General features: G+C 48.0%; 8 protein-coding genes across 9 annotated transcripts; 5 read left to right on the forward strand and 3 right to left on the reverse strand.

Moving 5' to 3' along the window:
* Positions 1-289: 289 nt before the first annotated feature.
* On the forward strand, positions 290-1877 carry ONS95_006753 (uncharacterized protein). 2 transcript variants are annotated; one of them, XM_058500227.1, is made up of 4 exons: positions 290-649; positions 713-853; positions 908-1305; positions 1360-1877. In XM_058500227.1, exons 1-4 carry the CDS (start codon positions 371-373, stop codon positions 1757-1759), a joined length of 1218 nt encoding a protein of 405 aa, XP_058350063.1. In that variant the 5' UTR covers positions 290-370; the 3' UTR covers positions 1760-1877. The 2 variants fall into 2 exon arrangements, with proteins under 2 accessions (XP_058350063.1, XP_058350064.1); XM_058500228.1 differs by having other exon boundaries at positions 908-1877.
* Positions 1878-2697: 820 nt separating this feature from the next.
* Positions 2698-3363, reverse strand: ONS95_006754 (uncharacterized protein; the record flags this gene model as incomplete). Its single annotated transcript, XM_058500229.1, has 1 exon — positions 2698-3363. One exon carries the CDS (start codon positions 3361-3363, stop codon positions 2698-2700), a length of 666 nt encoding a protein of 221 aa, XP_058350065.1.
* Positions 3364-5491: 2128 nt separating this feature from the next.
* On the forward strand, positions 5492-6774 carry ONS95_006755 (uncharacterized protein; the record flags this gene model as incomplete). Its single annotated transcript, XM_058500230.1, has 4 exons — positions 5492-5719; positions 5777-5920; positions 5972-6033; positions 6117-6774. 4 exons carry the CDS (start codon positions 5492-5494, stop codon positions 6772-6774), a joined length of 1092 nt encoding a protein of 363 aa, XP_058350066.1.
* A 700-nt stretch (positions 6775-7474) lies between these two features.
* ONS95_006756 (uncharacterized protein) lies at positions 7475-7854 on the forward strand (the record flags this gene model as incomplete). The annotated part of the gene is made up of 2 exons (XM_058500231.1): positions 7475-7489; positions 7585-7854. The coding sequence occupies 2 exons, from the start codon at positions 7475-7477 to the stop codon at positions 7852-7854; spliced, it is 285 nt and encodes a 94-aa protein (XP_058350067.1).
* Positions 7855-8467: 613 nt separating this feature from the next.
* Positions 8468-10720, reverse strand: ONS95_006757 (uncharacterized protein; the record flags this gene model as incomplete). Its single annotated transcript, XM_058500232.1, has 3 exons — positions 8468-9935; positions 9996-10610; positions 10707-10720. The coding sequence occupies 3 exons, from the start codon at positions 10718-10720 to the stop codon at positions 8468-8470; spliced, it is 2097 nt and encodes a 698-aa protein (XP_058350068.1).
* Positions 10721-11253: 533 nt separating this feature from the next.
* Positions 11254-13419, forward strand: ONS95_006758 (uncharacterized protein; the record flags this gene model as incomplete). Its single annotated transcript, XM_058500233.1, has 3 exons — positions 11254-11930; positions 12163-13016; positions 13073-13419. 3 exons carry the CDS (start codon positions 11254-11256, stop codon positions 13417-13419), a joined length of 1878 nt encoding a protein of 625 aa, XP_058350069.1.
* Positions 13420-14417: 998 nt separating this feature from the next.
* On the forward strand, positions 14418-16172 carry ONS95_006759 (uncharacterized protein; the record flags this gene model as incomplete). The annotated part of the gene is made up of 3 exons (XM_058500234.1): positions 14418-14490; positions 14540-15169; positions 15235-16172. 3 exons carry the CDS (start codon positions 14418-14420, stop codon positions 16170-16172), a joined length of 1641 nt encoding a protein of 546 aa, XP_058350070.1.
* Positions 16173-16574: 402 nt separating this feature from the next.
* Positions 16575-18419, reverse strand: ONS95_006760 (uncharacterized protein; the record flags this gene model as incomplete). Its single annotated transcript, XM_058500235.1, has 1 exon — positions 16575-18419. The coding sequence occupies one exon, from the start codon at positions 18417-18419 to the stop codon at positions 16575-16577; it is 1845 nt and encodes a 614-aa protein (XP_058350071.1).
* Between the last annotated feature and the right edge of the window lies 1 nt (position 18420).

Raw genomic sequence — 18420 nt, forward strand, 5'->3', positions numbered from 1 at the left:
TTGGGGTGATACTTGTGCTGCGAGCACGAATGAAAAACTTAGTTTCTGCCGAAAAGTAAAGTATCAACGCCCTGCGGATGCTTTTCATGCGTCCCAATCACCTCAGAACATAATATATTTCAAGAATAAGGCGGTGTTCCAGGGTACGTGGAGACGGGATCAGGCCTCATGGCAGGCTTCATAGGTCACTTAATTAAGCGAGAGTGGGGATGTAAACAGAACGAAGTTCCGACTTCAGCCGAAAAGGGGCACAGCCGAGTCGGTACAATAATCGTACGACAACACCCCGAGCAGAGTATCATGACATGGACTGTATCTATCAGCGTACGAACATCCTTTTGAAATACACAAATCCGGACACATCACGATAATGCAGCCAAGGCTCAGATTTTCATTTTCACGTGTATCCCGAATCCCACTTCCCAGCATCTGCCACTGCCAAGCACAGAGTCTTCCAGTTGGCATTTTAGCTTACCCAAAGGTTGTGAGCCAGTCTAGTTTCAGTATCGCGGCTTTTCACAGAAATACTCGGCCGAAGATAATCAAAAGCCCTACTGCTACCTTGTTACCACATCTCACTCAGCGAGAGAAGGACGAGCTGGCATATCCTCCCGATGCACTTCCAGGGGGCAGATATGTTGATACTCCAGTATGTTGTTCGCTTCGCCGATGATCTCAGGCAAGTGTAGAGAAGAATCTGATGCATTCGCAGTACGGGATAATCAAAGTATTCGAATGGGGCCCAGAAGATGGAAAGAAAGTGCTCCTCGTTCATGGCCTCACAACGTCAAGCATTGCCGTAGGCGCGATGGCATCAGAGCTGGTAGAAAGAGGCTGTCGTGTGATGACTTTTGTAAATCGCGTCCATTCAGACTTATTCAGGAGCAGCAATTGACCTTTCGGCTAGGATCTCTGGGGTCACGGGTATACAGACTCATGCGGCGACCTAGATCACGACATCAGACTCTACACGTCCCAGATTCTACTCGCCGTCACTTCCTCCAAGCTTTCATGGGTTGGAAATACGGGCTTTGGTCTCGTTGGATGTTCTATGGGCGGTGCGATTGCCGCAGCCTTTGCTGGATACTTTCCAAAAATGGTGGACTCACTGGCGTTGATCGTCCCAGCCGGTCTCATTCGAAGAGAACGTCTTGAATCGCAGATGAGACTCCTTAGGCTGGGAACCCTTCTCCTTCCCAGTGTGATTCTAGAGATGCTGATCATGAGAAGACTCACTCAACCACTGTTTGAAGACCATAAAGACAACTCTCCATATCAAACTGGAGATGGCAAAAACCAGCTGTTGTACGAACCTTTCCAAACCTTTTGCATCAGATCATGCTGACTACCTTTCATCAGAAGCCAGAAGGAAGTCAAGCCGTGTCAGAGGTATCCTCAGGTGACTGTTTCTGGGTCTATGAATTGGGCCATGCAAAATCACAAGGGTTTCTACACCTCCTTCATGTCAGCTGCCAAGCATATGCATGGAAGTGGGCAACTTGAGAGGTGGAGACTGCTGAGGGACAGACCAAATAGAACCTTGATTGTTGCGGGATCAAAAGATCCCATCATCGTCTCGGAAGAATTATACGAAGATGCGGTTGAAGCCCTGGGAGACAATCTGGACTGGAAGGTGCTGGAAGGAGCACACGATATTACAATCACGAGACCCAAGGATATTGTTGATGCCATTTGCGATTCATGGCAGCTCGAAGGAACTCCAAAGATTCAAAATCGTGATGCAAAAGAGTTGGTCTGATTCTGCGGCATCGGTAGCCTACGCGCAAGCTTTGAGCAGCATCCGAAACGACTTGCTCTTGTAGTTCTTCTTAGTCCATGGTGGCCTTTATACACAGCGAAATTTATGATACTTTGAGATTCTGAAACCTTTCGAGTTTATGATTGATGAGAACCAATACATTTCATTCATCCTGGAACATCGGCCATGAACTATCAAAAGATTGATGGGGTGAATTTGAGTTTGGATAAATGTAATACTGTTTTTGGATACAATCCCCTCTTCCAACTCACTTCGTACAATTTTAGGTACTGTACACAAATCTAAGACCTAGCACTGCACAGTTTCTAGTCTCAACCAACATTCCGTCACTCCGATTCACTGACGCGGGAAGCCGTCTAGAGATCACATCATTCCGTAACTGTGCAACTTATCCTTATATCGACATTCTCAATATGACATCATACAAGAAGAGAGATCGTGTTTCTCGAGCTGCTCTCGGTTCTTCTGACCGTTTTTTTGAAGGGGAGAATTTGAGAATCATCCAAGCCACTTTCCATCTCCCCATTCACCGACGTTGAAAGAGCGCCGCAGCATATGCAGAGTAGCGCCATAGAAGTTCTCTGTATTTAAAATTCCGCAGTCGCTCTCTCAAAGTGTTTGGGGGATTGGTGGCGGGGAAAAGTGACATGATTATGGAGGATGTTCTTGCCAAGATTTCAGGGTTTCGCGAGGGCAACCCTTGATCACACTCAGCTTTTAGAGAGAGCAGTCTATATTCTCAGTTTATAACGTTGCGAAGACTTAGAAACAGACTAGACATATGGGATCCAGGCGAGCGCCTGCGCCCAGCCCATCCGCACAAGACCGACCCGTCGAAAATTCCCTGCTCCGACAAGACCGTTGTTGTATCATCGTAGCTTTTTAATTCTCATCCCGCAATTGAATAACTGCACTCATCAACCTTCACACATCACAGCCACTCCATCAACAATACTCCAAAATCTCCACTCAGCATGTATACCATAACCTGCGACCTCAGCCTCGAGCACCAGAAGGCTTCCCAACCCCGCAGCGTTCATCATCCTAGCAGTGCGATACAGCTCCGCCACACTTTGCTCTACCAAATCTATGATCGATCGCCAGTCGGATGGCGCGACCTTATCCGATCCATCTTCAACTGGTGTCAATTTGAGCGCGAGACTGAGAACATATTGTCTACGGTACAGCTGCTCCGTTATGTTCGCCGCAATATAGACTGGTAGTGGGGTCCCGGCTGACGTGGGAAACGCAACTCCATCCAGATATTCGACAAGAAGCTGTTGTGAGAGATCGCTCATCAGATATGTGGCCTCGGAGATCAGTGGGTAGCAGATCTTTGATAAGAGTGTATATTTGACTAGGCTGAGATGATCTGGGCTAGGGTTGATCTTGCCGTGCGAAGCAAGAGTATCGTCAGGTAGAGGTTGATGATGATTTGGGATTGGCTTTTGAGACGGCGGAGTGAATAAGACTGAGTTGTACGGGATCTTGGAATAGGTTGGTGGTACGACGCCGACTGGACTCGCCGAAATAGAGTGAAGGGAAAGAAGCAAAAACGAGACAAAGCGAAGGACTTGAGGCATATTGAGAGACAATGGAAAATCCTTCTAGGTCTATCAGGACAGAAGGGTAGGAAATACAAGAACAAAATCTGCGTGATGGTGCTTGAACGAGTGATCTGAAGACGAGGCAAACCAAACACGCCCTCGATCGAGGCTGACAGCATCTTATCAAGGGAATGCTGAACACAGCAGCGGTTGCATGCCTGGTGTTCAACACCAACATTTCAAAACCAACAAAGAGGCCTGCGCTTAAGAGCGCTCTGCCATGCTCAAAATAGTCGATGATACCAGGATGGACGAAGAATATGCCTGACATACCTTACAGTAGCTGCAGCGGCAGCTGGTGTGTGTGGGTCCGGTCTGGTCGTCTCCAGCCATTCTGCAGCGAGTGCTCGAGCCCGTGGTTGGCCCGACCCATGTCAACATCGGGAGCGACCCGGCGCCCGGCGCCTTCCTCGGAATAGCTAATCAGCCGGGCGCCACCAATTAGCCGCACTAAATGATGGGGGCGAATGGCAAGCATTGCGCCATGGACCTTGATCTCCTTCCAGAGGTGCCTGGCAAGATGTTTTCGAGGTTGAAAATCTGTTCACTTTCAGAAGGTACATTTTCTCGTTTTCGTTGACTTGACATTTGGGCCTGACATAAAAACAGGTGCAGACCCTCTCCACTTGTTCCCTACCTCAAGATCTCATTCTCCTTGCCTGAGGAGTCAAGTGTCAAGAGTTCAAAGCGCCTTGCGTGATACCCCTGGAAATGTTGGTTCTGGCCATGCAGGTCGTTCCTGACAGATCGTCTCACCCTCGAGACTCACTTAGGGTGATTAACAAAATCTGCGAAACGCCAACTCGGCAATTGATACGGCAGGACTCTCAGGGCTTGAGCAAATCCTTGATCCTGGACTCGCCCGCTTACAGATGAAAAGCGTTTAAAACATCATGTCACCTTCAACCACTTTGACAGAGACGTTATTTGTTGACGAATCGTACTAGACCTTGTGGATGACTAAACCCTGCTGCAGGAATTGGTGCTGGTATCGAAGTGGTGGAGAAAGTCAATGATGAGCAGGATGAAGAAGATGATGTGGATGATAGCATTGAAGACGAGAATAACGAAGTGTTGGAGGGTGGGCGTGGAACGGTGATGCCTCGCGAGAAGCCTCCGAACTTGGTGAGGGAAGGGTTCAGCCTTGGATTGTCATGGGTCTTCTCCCATGCCAATTGATCACTCCCAGGTTGTGGAACATCGATATGGGCATCATCTAGCGTTGGCTTCTAGACAAAAATACGCGAAAGACATTATGATTTTCTGAAGGAAGGTAACCGACAAAACTTCCGGTGCAGAATAGGCAATACTTGTGGCAAGTAGCTGTTGATTATTTCGTTTTCCGATGAATCTGATCGCAGAAACCTCGATTTGAAGTGGAAGCTGCCCAAGACTTACTACAACGAACTTTGATGGTGTATCGAACATTGACGGCTGGGCCATTTCGTACTGACGATAATGCGGCAACTCGGCTGTAAACGGAAACGACAGGACAACAAAGCAAGCGCAGAAGTTGCATACTTGAAGCAGTTCACGCACCTTTCCACACAAAGAAATGAGACCTGGTTGTTGAGTACTAAGTGTTCGCAAATACTGCCACGGGTTACTGCCACGGGTCTCTGCATCAATTCAGTAATACCACATTCAAGCCTCAAGTCATGCAGCGGACCTAGATCCAACATTTGGTATTCTTCTTGTGGAAATGAGTTGAAACTCGCTCCATCATGCCGCTGGTCTCGATTGGACCTCAAAGAACGGCAGCCCTCGGTTAGCCACCAGACAACCACTCTCTCGGTCCACCGCCAAGTTGTTCGTCTTACCAGAGACCTGCTAAATCGGGAACCCGAATGCGGGCGCGTACAGAGATAGATATAGGTACCTATGTAGCCTTACTGCGGCCTGCCGCATTCAATTTGATCAGTGGTGGCTGATATTGAAAGGCCATTTTCTTTTCTTTTTTCGACGCTGTTTTTTTCTCTTCCTCTTCTTCTTGTACGTCCCACCTCAGCCTTGTTTCCCCATCCCCTCTCGATCTCATGACTCCGTCTCGACAAGAAGATAATTCATGAATCAGCGTTACTTACGACGAGTGAATAAGAACGCCATGATATCTCCGAAATCCTCGCCTTATCTGGTCATCGGGTGCGCAATCGCGACTGTAACCTTGCTCCTGTCCCTGCACAATCGCCTAAGCGTCTCCTCAACACCATCAAACTGGGGCTTATCAAGTCAATCATCCTCTTCCAATAATGCCAATTACAGATCCGCATCGGCAAGAAAGTCGATAGACACGACGTCGGAGATCGGTCGCGCAAGTAACGCAACAGTGGGGGTAATGCTGTATCCTCATCAGAATTTTGGATAAAGTTGTTGACAAATTTTCGGACAGTTCCACAAGATTCTCGTGCTGAGTCTGCCCGAGCGGTCGGATAAGAGGGATGCTTTCGTTTTGTCTGCATCTTTGACTGGCTTCCAGGTAGAGTTCTTCGACGCTGTGAAGGGCGACGAGGTATTGGAGAAAGCTCGACCACCAGTATGTACAGACTAGCACCCATGATACGTAAGTTCTGATGATAGCCTGCAGGGCATGGATTTGAAAGGAGGTGGGCTTGGTTCCTGGCGTAGTCATTTGAACGCAATTCGCAGGTCCGTTGAAGACTTCTCCAGCAATACAGCATTCTACGGGTAAACTGGACCGGGCGTTATGCTGACACCTATTCTTTCCACAGCATACTCGAGACGAATGCCGCAAGTGTCTTCATCATGGAAGACGATGTAGACTGGGACATCCGTCTCCTCTCACAACTCCCCGAATTCGCCAAAGGTGTGCGCTCCCTATCCGGCGTCAAACCTTCCGAGGCCCAACACTCTCCATACGGCGATGACTGGGACATTCTCTGGCCCGGCCACTGTGGTGAGGTGTTGCCCAAAGGCGACGATCGTCGCTACACAATTTCAAACGACGAAACAGTTGCGCCGAAAGCCCACCAGCCTTGGCTCATGGGTCTGAAAGACATGCCGGAGAAGACTCGCATGGTCCATAAAGTTGGAGCGCCAATATGTACTTTTGGCTATGCGGTCTCCTATCGTGGTGCTCAGAAGCTTCTCATGGCCTTGGCAATCAAGGGAGGTGGGAATCTGGCTTTTGATAATAGGCTTGCGTATCTCTGTCGAGATGGGGCCTTGGATCTAAAATGCTATTCCGTGGAACCTCAGCTTTTTCAGCATCATCGACCTGCTGGTTCTGTTAATAAGGACAGCGATATCAATGGAGGAAATTCGGATGCGGTGAGGCAAAAGGGCGTTACGGGTTTTATTGTTTTGAGTGCGAGGTTGAATTTGGAGCAGATGATCACGGGGTCTGAAGAGTATGTAAAGCAGTGGTGAGCGACTGTCCACGAATTCTGGGGGGTATGAATATTGGATTGGCGCCTGGAGTCTTGCATCATGGAATGATTGGCGCTGGTTGGATAGAAAGGAGTATGTAGACAGCGATGAGCGAACAGATACCCTTCAATTTCTGAGTCCATCCCTTCTTCAAGGACAACCTCCACGATGTCGACCTTCTTCCAAATCCCCATGAAGAGTCAATCGGATATTGACATTATTCCGATCTTACGCTCCAAATAAACCTGCAGGATATCACGACCATCAAAGCATCGCAAAGATGCGAAATTGACAGCTACTGGTCTCCCAGACTAAGAAAGGGCCGAATCCACGGGCTTGGTCGTGTTCACCACCAATCCAGTCCCTCGGATGTTGACTCCCGCTGAAGCCAAAGCCATCCTGCAGTTGGAGTTAGTGCAACACATCACACCCCGCTCCCCTCACTAAAGTCTTGCGCCAATTCGAGACCGTTCGTACCTACCCCAGGATCTGTTCCACAATACCTTAACTTAAAGAGGTCCTTGCCCACTTCTCCGCAAAGCTTGCATCCACGTTCCATCGGTCTTGCAGGCAATCCCATCCCAATATCAACTCGCATATCTTATCGTGACTTAGAACTGTTCCACGCTACAGTTCCTAAGTACACACACAAAGTCTCATCCTTACTATCGCCTGCAATTAATATTCGACTGCAGTGACAATGGCAAACAATACAGTACGTACCCCTCTAGTGCATTTCTACCCCGCCTTCCAGCTCTTCAGCCTCATACTCCCACCACGAATTATATTATACTGACATCCTCTCCCCAGAAGGTCATCGTACCCGTCGCAGTGCTCGCCAGTATCGGCGTATGCATGTTCATATTCATGTGCTGGTTCTTCCCACGGGCATGGGCTAAAGGCGTCGCATCTGACCGGGCGGAATTCGACGAGGCGAAGAGACGGCGAGAATTGGCGGAGGAAACTGCTGTAGGCAGCGAGACGGACGTTGAGCTTGGAGATGTTGGAGGGAATAGGACTGCTGGGAGGGCTGTGCCTCAGATGCCGGCTAGATATGTGCCGCCGGTTACGCCGTATTAGAAGGAGTCAGGGGTGGCGATTTAGGTGAGTTAACGGATATGTTGGATTGTGAAAAAAATTATTTTTGACAGATGAGTAGTAGATCTATTGGTGTTTTGATTTCCAAGAAACAATACAAGGCGTTGAGGGCGCAGAAGTGTGTCTATCGGGGAGCAATACCAATGACTTGCAGGTAGTTCACGTAATCGCGAAACCAATTTCAAGTCAACCATGCTCAACACCTACACGAGAACGTCAATTAACTCCAATTCATTTTAGACCGGAATTTCAACAGTTCTATTCCATATTGATGACATTGAGCAAGTGATCATCCATGGCGAATCCAATTACCACTCCATATCCCTAGGCACATTCTATGAAGCCGACTGAAATGACATGGCGCATCCCTATTCGCCGCTCCCCAATTCTCACTACTTCATTTGTACGTTTACCTGAGGAGACAAAAACTACGATTGCAGCAGAATATGCCAGCAAAATCTGCATCACATAGCTGTCTGGAAAACGAAAACTTTGAATTTTGCTAGTGGCACCGAAGATAACGCCGAACAGACGTCATGAGTACTTGAATGGACCAGGTACTGAAGTCTTTATCACACACCAGAACAGCATACCTCTAGTCCCTCTCCCTAACAATCTTGCAAGATCCAGTAAGAGCAAAAGAATCCACACTTCCTCTCAAAGGAACACAAGAATTCGCTGCCCTAAGTTTAGTGATCGTCTGCACATGACCAAAGTTCAAAGGGCTGTCGCTGCTCGTGGCCAGCAGCTGTGCCGTCTTCAAGATATTCTTGATCTGTCTCCCATTGAGTTCCATCTCCGCCAGAGCATCAATCTGCTTGTCCGTAAAGCCCTGGTCTTTTGTGAACGTGATCAAAACTTGTCTCCGACTCTCAAAGCTGAGGCCATTATACATTAAGCTCAAGTGGATGCGAGACTCGAACGCGGCATCGATGTTGTCCACGCGATTGGAAGTCAAGAATAGAAAACCTTCGTAATACTCGAGGATGCGAAGGAAGACGGAGACCAACTTGTTCCGTTGGAGATCGTGAGTTGACCTTGCTTCGAGATATATGTCTGCTTCGTCAAGAAGAAGCACTGCTTTCCATCTCGTGGTCATCGCACAAATCGTCTTGAGTTCATTCTCCACATCCTCTGCATCTGCTCCCAGATCGCCAGCAGCCATAATGTACAAGGGTACGCGCATAGTCTCAGCGACTGCCTCAGCCGTCAATGTCTTTCCGACCCCAGGCGGTCCACTCAAGAGCATTATTACCCCTTTGCCTTTTCCTTGAATGATGTCATCGAATGTCTGCTCGCGCAAAATCTGGGATTTCGCGAACGCGAGGACGAGGTCTTTAGTATCATCTGGTAGAACCAAGCGGGAAAAGGCATCATCGTTCCATGTGATTTCTTGTATACCCGCAAGGTGGATCGTCATCCAGACCTTGTCCTTGAGGGAATATGCTTTCAACATATTTGTGGCGAGCAGCAGCTGCCAGGGCTTCAATCGGAGAGTCTCAGGCTCTGGTTCATCTGTGGCTGGAGGTTGGTACGTCTTATCGTTCTCGAGTTTCCAGACTGTCACCTCGCTGTTGGGATTGAATTTGTTGTATGCTTCAGTATTGATGATTACTCGAGCATCAACATGCATTCGAGATCGACTAGAGACGGCTACACCAATATATTGCTTGAAAGAGTACCTGCAGTATGTCTCCCACTCTCTTGCGCGGGCAATGCAGCGACGTTGGACACCGATAGCGTCCCGGTGGTATGCCAGTGGATATATCTTCAGATCGGTAATCTTCTTGGTCCCATTGAAACTCCCAATTGACTCGCAGTCGGAGTCCATACCAAATTTGGTTCCTTCCCATTCCACATAGCGACTAGTCACAGCAAAGCTGCGACCGTAGCTGTAACTATCAACGCGCGTCACCCGCTCGCTTTTCGATTCTCCAAACTCCTGGAATACCAGGGTTTCAGGCTCGAACATTGTCCAGAGAAGATCATATCTCATGACACCATGCATGAGCAAATCATCCCGTCTTGCGAGAGTGAATTTGAGCTCGGCGTATATGATGTTCCTATTTTGTTCTTTTAGCTTTACTCTTTACTAAAAAATCTTTGTACAAAGAAGCTTACACAAAAGATCAAGGTGATCACGAGTGTCGGGATCTTGTTCATAGTTTCTCGCAAGCCGGAACTTCTCCCAACGGTGGACAAAGGGTTCGAAGGGCTTCTTCAACTCAAGACGATCGAGCTCTGTAGTGATACCATCGTACCCTTCAAATACTTTGCCGAGTACAGACTTGATCAGTGGACTTTGAATGATGATCGAATGCAAAGATAGCTTCTTCCGGCTGTCAGAACTTTTCTCATTCCTTTTCAAAATGGCGTGCTGAGCTGTCTCGTTATTCTCTGCAGCCTCGGGAAGGTGATATGGAGAGGTCTGGGACCATTCTCCGTCTTTCCTATAGAAGTCAAGGGCCTTGCAAATGAAACCCCCCTTGAGATCGGCTTCGGATGTCGCTGGGGTTTCGATCTCAACTTCTTCAGGGGATTCCTGCTCTTCATTCATTTTCGGGTTTGCAATCACCTCCTGGGCATCACCTGGAAGTTGTGGGTCTGCTAGTCGCTCCTCAGAATCTTCCCAACCCTGCACAGTAGGCTCAGCGTCAGAAGTCTCAGCATCTGGTACCTCGTCAAGAAGAGCGTTGATGGCGGCCTCAGAATCCTCCGACACAATGGGCGAACCAGTTCTGAGGCGATCATAGGTATGTTATCCTCGTGTAAGAATGAAGCTTCCATAGGAGGGAGCATCTCGGAAGGACTCATGTTTGTGGTTGGAAGTGTACAGGATGACGGGCATTGTCCGTTTCTTAAAGGAAGCTCTCACTTCCTTGTCCCGTCACCTGTAAGTGGGACACTTGTACCTGGCAGGCCGTGCCAGGCTGGGAATCATCCCAATCTGCCATGTCAACCTCGGTGTCCCAGAATCTCAGGAACTAGGATAAGCAACATCAGCCTGCCAAGCGGAGCATACTCCACCTCTGCATGCGATATTGGAAAGTATACCAGTTATAGTCGAATCGTCGATGGGATACCTTGTAATTCTTAATTCTCCGTGCAGTCAGAACATACGGGTACGGTGACTTCCTTTTGGTAACTTACCTGCTGCATAATTTGAGTATATGTGATTGGCTCACCGAGTCGCTCAGAAGAGCTCAGCCTCAGCTTATGGCTAGGTTCTCTCCGGTGGCCCAAATAGGGCTCTTGTACTGCACAAGTCAGCTACATCATGCAGTCTGCGCGTTTACCCAGGGATTCCAAGTTCGTTGGAAGCAACAGGCGTCCCGATACTGGATTCTCATATGTGGATGAACAACCAGACAGAGACATAAGATGTCACTAAACGAGACAACTCTGAACGCTTTGATGCCAGGTACCCTGTCTGATCTTCCTCTAGTTCAGACTCTGGATACCAAGCACACGCAAGAATGGGCACCATACCGAGTACTTGAAAAACGAAATGACGAGATTCGATGCCTCCATCTCATTCCTGGAGCCTTTGAAGATGAACTCAGATGCGATTTATCGAAGGTGTCCCTCCGAGACAACCCGCAGTATGAAGCTCTTTCGTATACCTGGGGACTGGGTAATCTGTCAAAACGACCCCTGTATGTGGATGGTGTCCGATTCGAAATCACCTCAAACTTGGAAACCGCACTTCGACACTTGCAATATAAGCAAGATATTCGAATTCTGTGGGTTGATGCTATTTGTATTAACCAAAAAGATGTGGATGAGCGGGGTTCTCAAGTGTCACAGATGGGCCTCATCTATAGTACAGCTCAGAAGACCGTCATTTACCTGGGAAATGCAGACGAGGAATGTAAAACTGCCTTGGATCTTCTTGTGACTTTTTCGAAGGACAAGCATTTTACTGAGATTCCTATTTGGAAGGACCAGGCGAAGACACAGCTTGACTTAGTGAAGCTGAGGTCTCTTGAAAAGCTTTGGAGCCATCAGTGGTGGAGTCGGATCTGGGTAGTGCAAGAGGTCTGTCTCGCTCGAAAGATGTAAGTGATTTGCCTCCCTTACTCATCCGTAATTCATGCCTATTACTTGTTAGAGAGCTAGTCTGCGGTAACCACAAACTGCCATGGGATGAAATTGTCGTACTAGGACGTGAGAGTGCAAAAAAGCACATGGGATCGTATGTTGACATTGTAATTCCTTCCGGGATCTCTTCGTCCTTCGGTTCTTGTGGTTTTCTAGATGTGATAAAGATCACGCTGACAATATTCAAAGATGCTGCCTTGAGCGCATTGCTCCCTCAGATATGGTAGAAGCCAACAAGATTCTTGCAGATCACAATCATGTTACGGAGAATCAAAACACCGATCGTATCAACATACAACATGAAAAGGTCCCAAATGTCTTACTTCTATTGAAAACCTATCGAGAGCGCGAAGCCATCGATCCGAGGGATAAGGTATATGGAATATTAGGTATGGCATTCAATTCTGCAGAGGTGGAGATTGTGGCCGACTACTCCATCAGCTGGCAAGAATTATATACAAGGACCATCGTGCAGCTTGTACAATCTTATCAGCAAACCGACCTTCTATCAACTCAATCTCTGGGCTTGAGTCTCGCGAATATGGATGTCGGTCTTCCGTCATGGGTCCCAAACTGGAGCATTTCCCAGTACAAGACTTCTCAGACTTGCTCTCACTACTGGCATTCAAGACACCTACTGCACTATCGCGCCGGCTCCGGAATTCCATTTTTGGTTATGAGGATACCGGAGACCAATTTCATTTGCGTCAATGGCATATTTTTGGATGAAATCGCAGAAGTTAGCGAGGTTTTATTACCCGAGGGCCCAGACGATGAAGATATACCGGCTCTGAGAAACACCTTTCAAAACTGGGAGGAAAAACTGGCAGAAAACATGCGAGACAGCAAAAAATACATTACTGGAGGCACTTGGCAAGAAGCTTTCTGGAAGACTGTTGCGGCTGATTTGATTGCTTTCATCCATAGCGAGATACGAAAAGGCGACAATAAACAGCCTGGTCATACAGTTGAAGAAATGGCACTGCGCTTCTTCCTCCTGATACGGTATACATTCGGAATTAAATCCTCACTACGATGGCCTGGTAAGTACATCCTTTCTATTATTTCAAGTTGAAATTTTCTGCTTACCAAAGAATAGAACCCTACCGCGAGCATGGACGCAGTGTTTTGGAAAGTGCTGTTCAGCACAACTGGGATGGAATCAAGAGGGTGAAACACATGCATTCTGCCATTGAGAACAGGATATTCTGCTTGACCAAGTCGGGCTGCTTCGGGACTGTACCGAAAGAAACCCAGCTTGGGGATTCTGTCCACATAGTGGGCGCGGCAAGCACACCATTTGTATTGAGGAAAGGAAATATACAAGTCAAAGGGAGAAATAAGTTAGGAGATAGGATTGTAGGTGACGCACATTTCCATGGTGTTATGGACGGGGAAGCCAGTCGGGGTAAAACTCCCTACATTTTGAAGTATTTATTATACTGAGGAAATCTGTGTTCAATGACGAGACTAGTAACTAAGGCATTGCTCTGTCACTCGCCCATATCTTCGACACATGAACTGTAAAACAGCTTATAAAGCAGGCATCCTAACACTTACTACCTATATTCTGAAAGTCAGAGAAGTGAAGAGTAGCAACGAAGTAGGACCTGCAGACGAATCCAATAATAGTTCAATGAAGATATTTGGTATGCCGAGCTCTTTGTCGCTCTGAAGCAAGAGATATAGACGCCCGTTCGTGGTGTGAGGAGCACGAGGATGTAAATAATCATTGATGCTTTCCATGACACAACTCAATGTTCTTTGATTAGCCTGGGACTTCAAAATCCCATATCTGGAAATGTGTGCTGTCATCGAGCAGCAGAGGTTTACTAAACTTTTCTAGACGACCCTTGTCAAGTAAACAAACCCCTATCCGTCGGCTCGCTTGTCGGCACCGGCCCGTGCACATACCCGAGTCATCCCACCTTTCGACTTCGAATAACCTAGATATTCTCTTCAAGACTAACGGATGAAGGGGTTGTAAAATAGTCGAGAGTGGGTGTGGCTTGCGGGGGAAGTTCGAGACAGACAGGCACACAGGCTGGTACTGGGCAGCTAGAACGAAAAGAGAAGTCGCATGCGAATAGCTTTATTGCCTAGCGTTATCTCTACCACAACCCCGCAATATGCTATATTAGCATCTATGCTGCATCCTGCAATGATAGCCGAGCCGAGATAAAGGTGGTGCTCCATTGTCAAACTGAGGGAGGAATTCCTTCTGGACAGACCAGACTGGACTCTCTCAGCCTTGCCGCGCCCATCTTTGGTACATTTCTTGTCAGGCGGCATCCGCCGATTTAGGATCTGGCGGCGTCGAGGCATGAGCATAAGTACCTGACAACCTCGCTGCTTGACTTGAAGGTCGAAATCGTAGTTGTGTTACTCTAAGCCCTTCCTCATTTTCCAACACTATTGTCGTCGAGACAATCGATCAATCTAACATGGCGTCTGCTATGCAGTTCGATACGGTGGAGGGTGTTGAAATGGTTCCTGGCACGATTCGGATTATTGACTGTAAGTGCCGACCAAAAGATTTGTGCATCAAGAGCTGACTTTACCACAGTAATGCACACCATGAATGTCCAGCACATGGAAGGCAGCAATTCCGACATTGTCCTCGTTCCACAACCAACTCGCGACCCCAATGATCCCCTCAACTGGTCTCGTTTTCGGAAAGAGTACCATTACTGGCTACTTTGGTGGTGGGGTTTTATTGCCGCTGTCTCTGTAAATTGGGGAGGGCCTGTATGGACTCAACTCACAATCGACTACAACACATCTTATTTCCAGCTCAACGTTGCTTCAGCAATGTGCTGGCTGTTCCTTGGACTCGGTTGCGTCTTCCTCCAACCGACTGCGATGAAGATCGGTCGTCGGCCAGTTTATCTGATTGCCACGGTCTTCAACCTAGTTGGCTGTGTCATGGGTGGGGTCTCCCAAACAGTTGGGGTCTTCTACGGAGTTAATGTCTTGACGGGCATTGGTGCTGCTCCTGTTGACTCCCTTGTTGAGATCTCGACTATGGATATCTTTTTCGCTCATGAAAGAGGTACAAGGTTGAGCTTATTGCTCTTTACCATCTATGCCGGATCATACCTCGGGCCCGTCGCCGCAGGCTACGTTGCAGAATCTCAAACTTGGAGATGGTGCTATTGGTATCTGGTGATATTTCTGTTCGCACTTCTTGTTATTCGTAAGTACTTTCCAGCCCAATTCTAGTATCCACTTCAGATAATGGCTGACACAAACAAATTGCAGAGCTCTTCACCATGGAAGAATCGACCTACCGCCGACCCATCTCATCAGTCGAAGTTGGCGGAGTCCCAGCATCAGCTCATGCCACAATCAAGGAACTCGAAGTAGGGCAAGACAAACAGACAGCCATCGCATCCACAGGTGCTCACGACGACGATGATACACCCATTCCACCACCAAAGACTTACATGCAGCGCTTCAGTCTCATTCAAACCTCACAAAATGACCCTCGATCTTGGATCGTCATCGCACTTCGCCCTTTCGCATTGGTGTCCTACCCCGCAGTCATGTGGGCCGGCATTGTCTACGGAGTTCAAGTTATGTGGCTATCCCTCCTCGCCACTACTCAAAGCGAGATCTTCTCTCTGGAGCCCTACAACTTCTCAGTCGTCAACGTGGGAAACATCAACTTCGCTGCTTTCATAGGCGGTATTCTGGGTATGCTCTGGGGCGGAACAGTCTCAGACAAATGCTTGTTGTATCTCGCTCGTCGAAACGGTGGGATTGCAGAGCCGGAAATGCGTCTGTGGACAATGCTTGTACCCAGTATTATCAATTCCGGGGGTCTGTTGATGTATGGCTTGGGGGCCTTTTACGGACTTCCATGGATCCTCTCAGCTGGTTTTGGGACAGGATGTATTGCGTTCGGAATTGGTTCTGGTGGAGCGATTGCCATCACTTATGCGGTTGATTGCTACTCTCTGGTCGCATCTGAGGCTTTGGTGCTGATGTTGTTTGTGAGGAATCTGTTCGGAATGGGCTTCACGTTTGCCATACAACCATGGCTGAGTGCTGATGGGTTGAGAAATACTAGTATCATCATGGCGATCATTTGTCTGGTTTCCAACATGTCGTTCTTGGGAATGGTATGGTTTGGAAAGGGGATGAGAAGATGGACTGCAGCAAGATATGCCAAAGCTGCGGAGGGGGCAAGTACCTGAAATTTTCGGATTATATTCCAACAGAAGTCTGAATGGAATCCTGTCGTTACTGTCTTACCCTTTTCATAGCATGCCATTTTCCGGATATCAGGTTGGACTGCGCATGTGAGCTAGTGACATGGTTGTGTGCAACAGTGCAACAGCTTCGGGAGGAGCGAGAATATTCATATCTTGACACATTTGCTGCCAGAAAATCAACAGCCACTCGTCTCACACCATCAAATATCTCTATGTCTGTTCTTGTCAATCAATCCACTCGGGAGAGATGTTGTGGATTAATCTGAAAGTGGCAGATTGAGAAATGTGTCCAAAAGGTTACGATACTTAAGAACAGTCGCAAGACTAACTCGACTAACTCCAAATCTAAACTGCGCTTGGTACAATTTCAATTCCTGACTACATTTAGCTCATTTGGACTGTCTGCGCGACATCCAAGCCATTTTTTATGACAGCAAGGTCATGTCCCCGAATAAATAATATCTGCCTCTTACTCGTCACAACAGCCATGACCTTGGCGCTCGTACTGAGCCATGCAGATGGTAAAAAAAAGTGGCGCTGGAAAGTGGAACGCGCTGACTGGCGATTCAAGTCAATTGAGCAAATCCAACCGTTATCCGCTAAGAAGACGAGCAGGGAGCCGCCGCCAAAAAAGCTTGGTGCAAAACCCAGAAGAGTTGTGACAGAAGGAACATTCGTGGCACTTTCCGAGAGAAACAGGGGTCGTGCTTCATGTGAGGAGCGGCCAGCTGAAAGCTCGATACTGTAGACTGACGAATTTCCGATTCCGAATAACACAAGTGATTGTTTGACGGAATGCTTTGAGTGGGATCTGAAATTAAGATCTGTGTTGACAGAATGGACCAGTTTCCATTTCAGGTCAACGCCACTGTCGCCTGGCATCACAATCGGTATCTCGGAATTTGGCAATAAGGTCGCAGGCGACTCCCATGGAAATGTACATAGCATGGAATTTCCGATGAGCATGATCTTGGTACTGTCTTGTGGGTGTTGAAACCATATCCTTGGCTCCAAGGTCTCAACCGTTCGCGAGGCAATGACATTTCTAGTCTCCAAGGACCAAATGAGGTCCGCAGCTGATGAAGAGACTAGTAGTCTGGTCTTGTCGGGGCTGATTAGGGTCTGATTGATCAGGTGCCCGTAGGAGAGTTGCCCGTTCAAGACCTCTGAAACACTGCTGATGGCATTTGGTTGATCTCCGGATAATTCCATCACCTTGAATCGACTAGAGGCGTCTGCACTTGCGATGATCTGAAGGTCAGCACTCCAATCCAGGCATCGTATTGATGCACCACTGTGTCTGTATATCTCTTGGAAATGTGATGCCCCTGTGTGAAGATCATGGACTGAAATAGACCCATCGACTCTCCCACTGAGCACCTTACTCCCATTTGCAGCAGCCTTGATGCAGGTAATATTTGCGCCTTCGTCGTCAAACTCACTTTCGCTGTCTTGGACTGTCCTCGCCGATATTTCGCTTGAAAAGACACTGCTTTCTTCTAGGGCATGATCCCACTTCCTGACCAGCGCGGATGGCTCCCAAACATTAACTTGCGTTCCACGAAGCTCTAAAAGTCGGAGGCAATCTGCCGTAAATGCTATTGCGCTTATTCCGTCACTCGAAAGGGTAACGCGGTAGAGTATTTGCAGTGTTTCAAAGTCAAACAACTTGATGTTGCCGACCGAGTCGCCGCCCGCCAGTGTCCTTCCGTCAGCTGAGACAGCAAGAAGTTGTGTCTGTACTTTGGCATGGCACTTCATCACCCGGGATACCGTGTCGAATAAGGCAACATCTCCATCCATATATGCGACAGCAAGTATGTTGAGGCTTTTTATGGGATTGAAACAGACGGATGTAATGTTGTTAGAGGTGTCATTCCCGTCGTCGAAAGCTTTAATGCAGAAGCCGAGCTGTTCTTGGCTCTCAAGATCCCAAAGGGAAAGCGGCAAACTTCGGTACACTATTGCCATCAGCTTGTGGCTCCATGAGATCGTGACAGTTGATGGAGCCCTGGCAATCAAGTGCCGACAGTCGTGAGGCAGATCGTGGTGCCAGCTCGTTTTCGACGTCAGCACCCCATTGGCAGTGGACCAAATCAGTAACCTCTTTGACCTCGTAGCAGCGATAAGCGATCGATCATCATCATCGAACTCAATGTCAAGAAGATCCGAGTTCAATCGGTGTTCCCACAGCAGGGATCCAGTACTCAGGTCCCACAGCTTCACCATT

Source organism: Cadophora gregata, assembly GCF_030347475.1.
Source record: "Cadophora gregata isolate MNR1 chromosome Unknown scaffold_18, whole genome shotgun sequence".
Classification (NCBI taxonomy): Eukaryota; Fungi; Ascomycota; class Leotiomycetes; order Helotiales; family Ploettnerulaceae; genus Cadophora; species Cadophora gregata.

Excerpts from the sequence above, each read along its gene's own strand:
- ONS95_006753 (XM_058500227.1), top strand. The coding sequence starts at position 371 with ATGCAGCCAAGGCTCAGATTTTCATTTTCACGTGTATCCCGAATCCCA. Across the intron at positions 854-907 it reads GCTGTCGTGTGATGACTTTT|GATCTCTGGGGTCACGGGTA; the intron begins GTAAATCGCGTC and ends CCTTTCGGCTAG. Across the intron at positions 1,306-1,359 it reads GATGGCAAAAACCAGCTGTT|AAGCCAGAAGGAAGTCAAGC; the intron begins GTACGAACCTTT and ends ACCTTTCATCAG.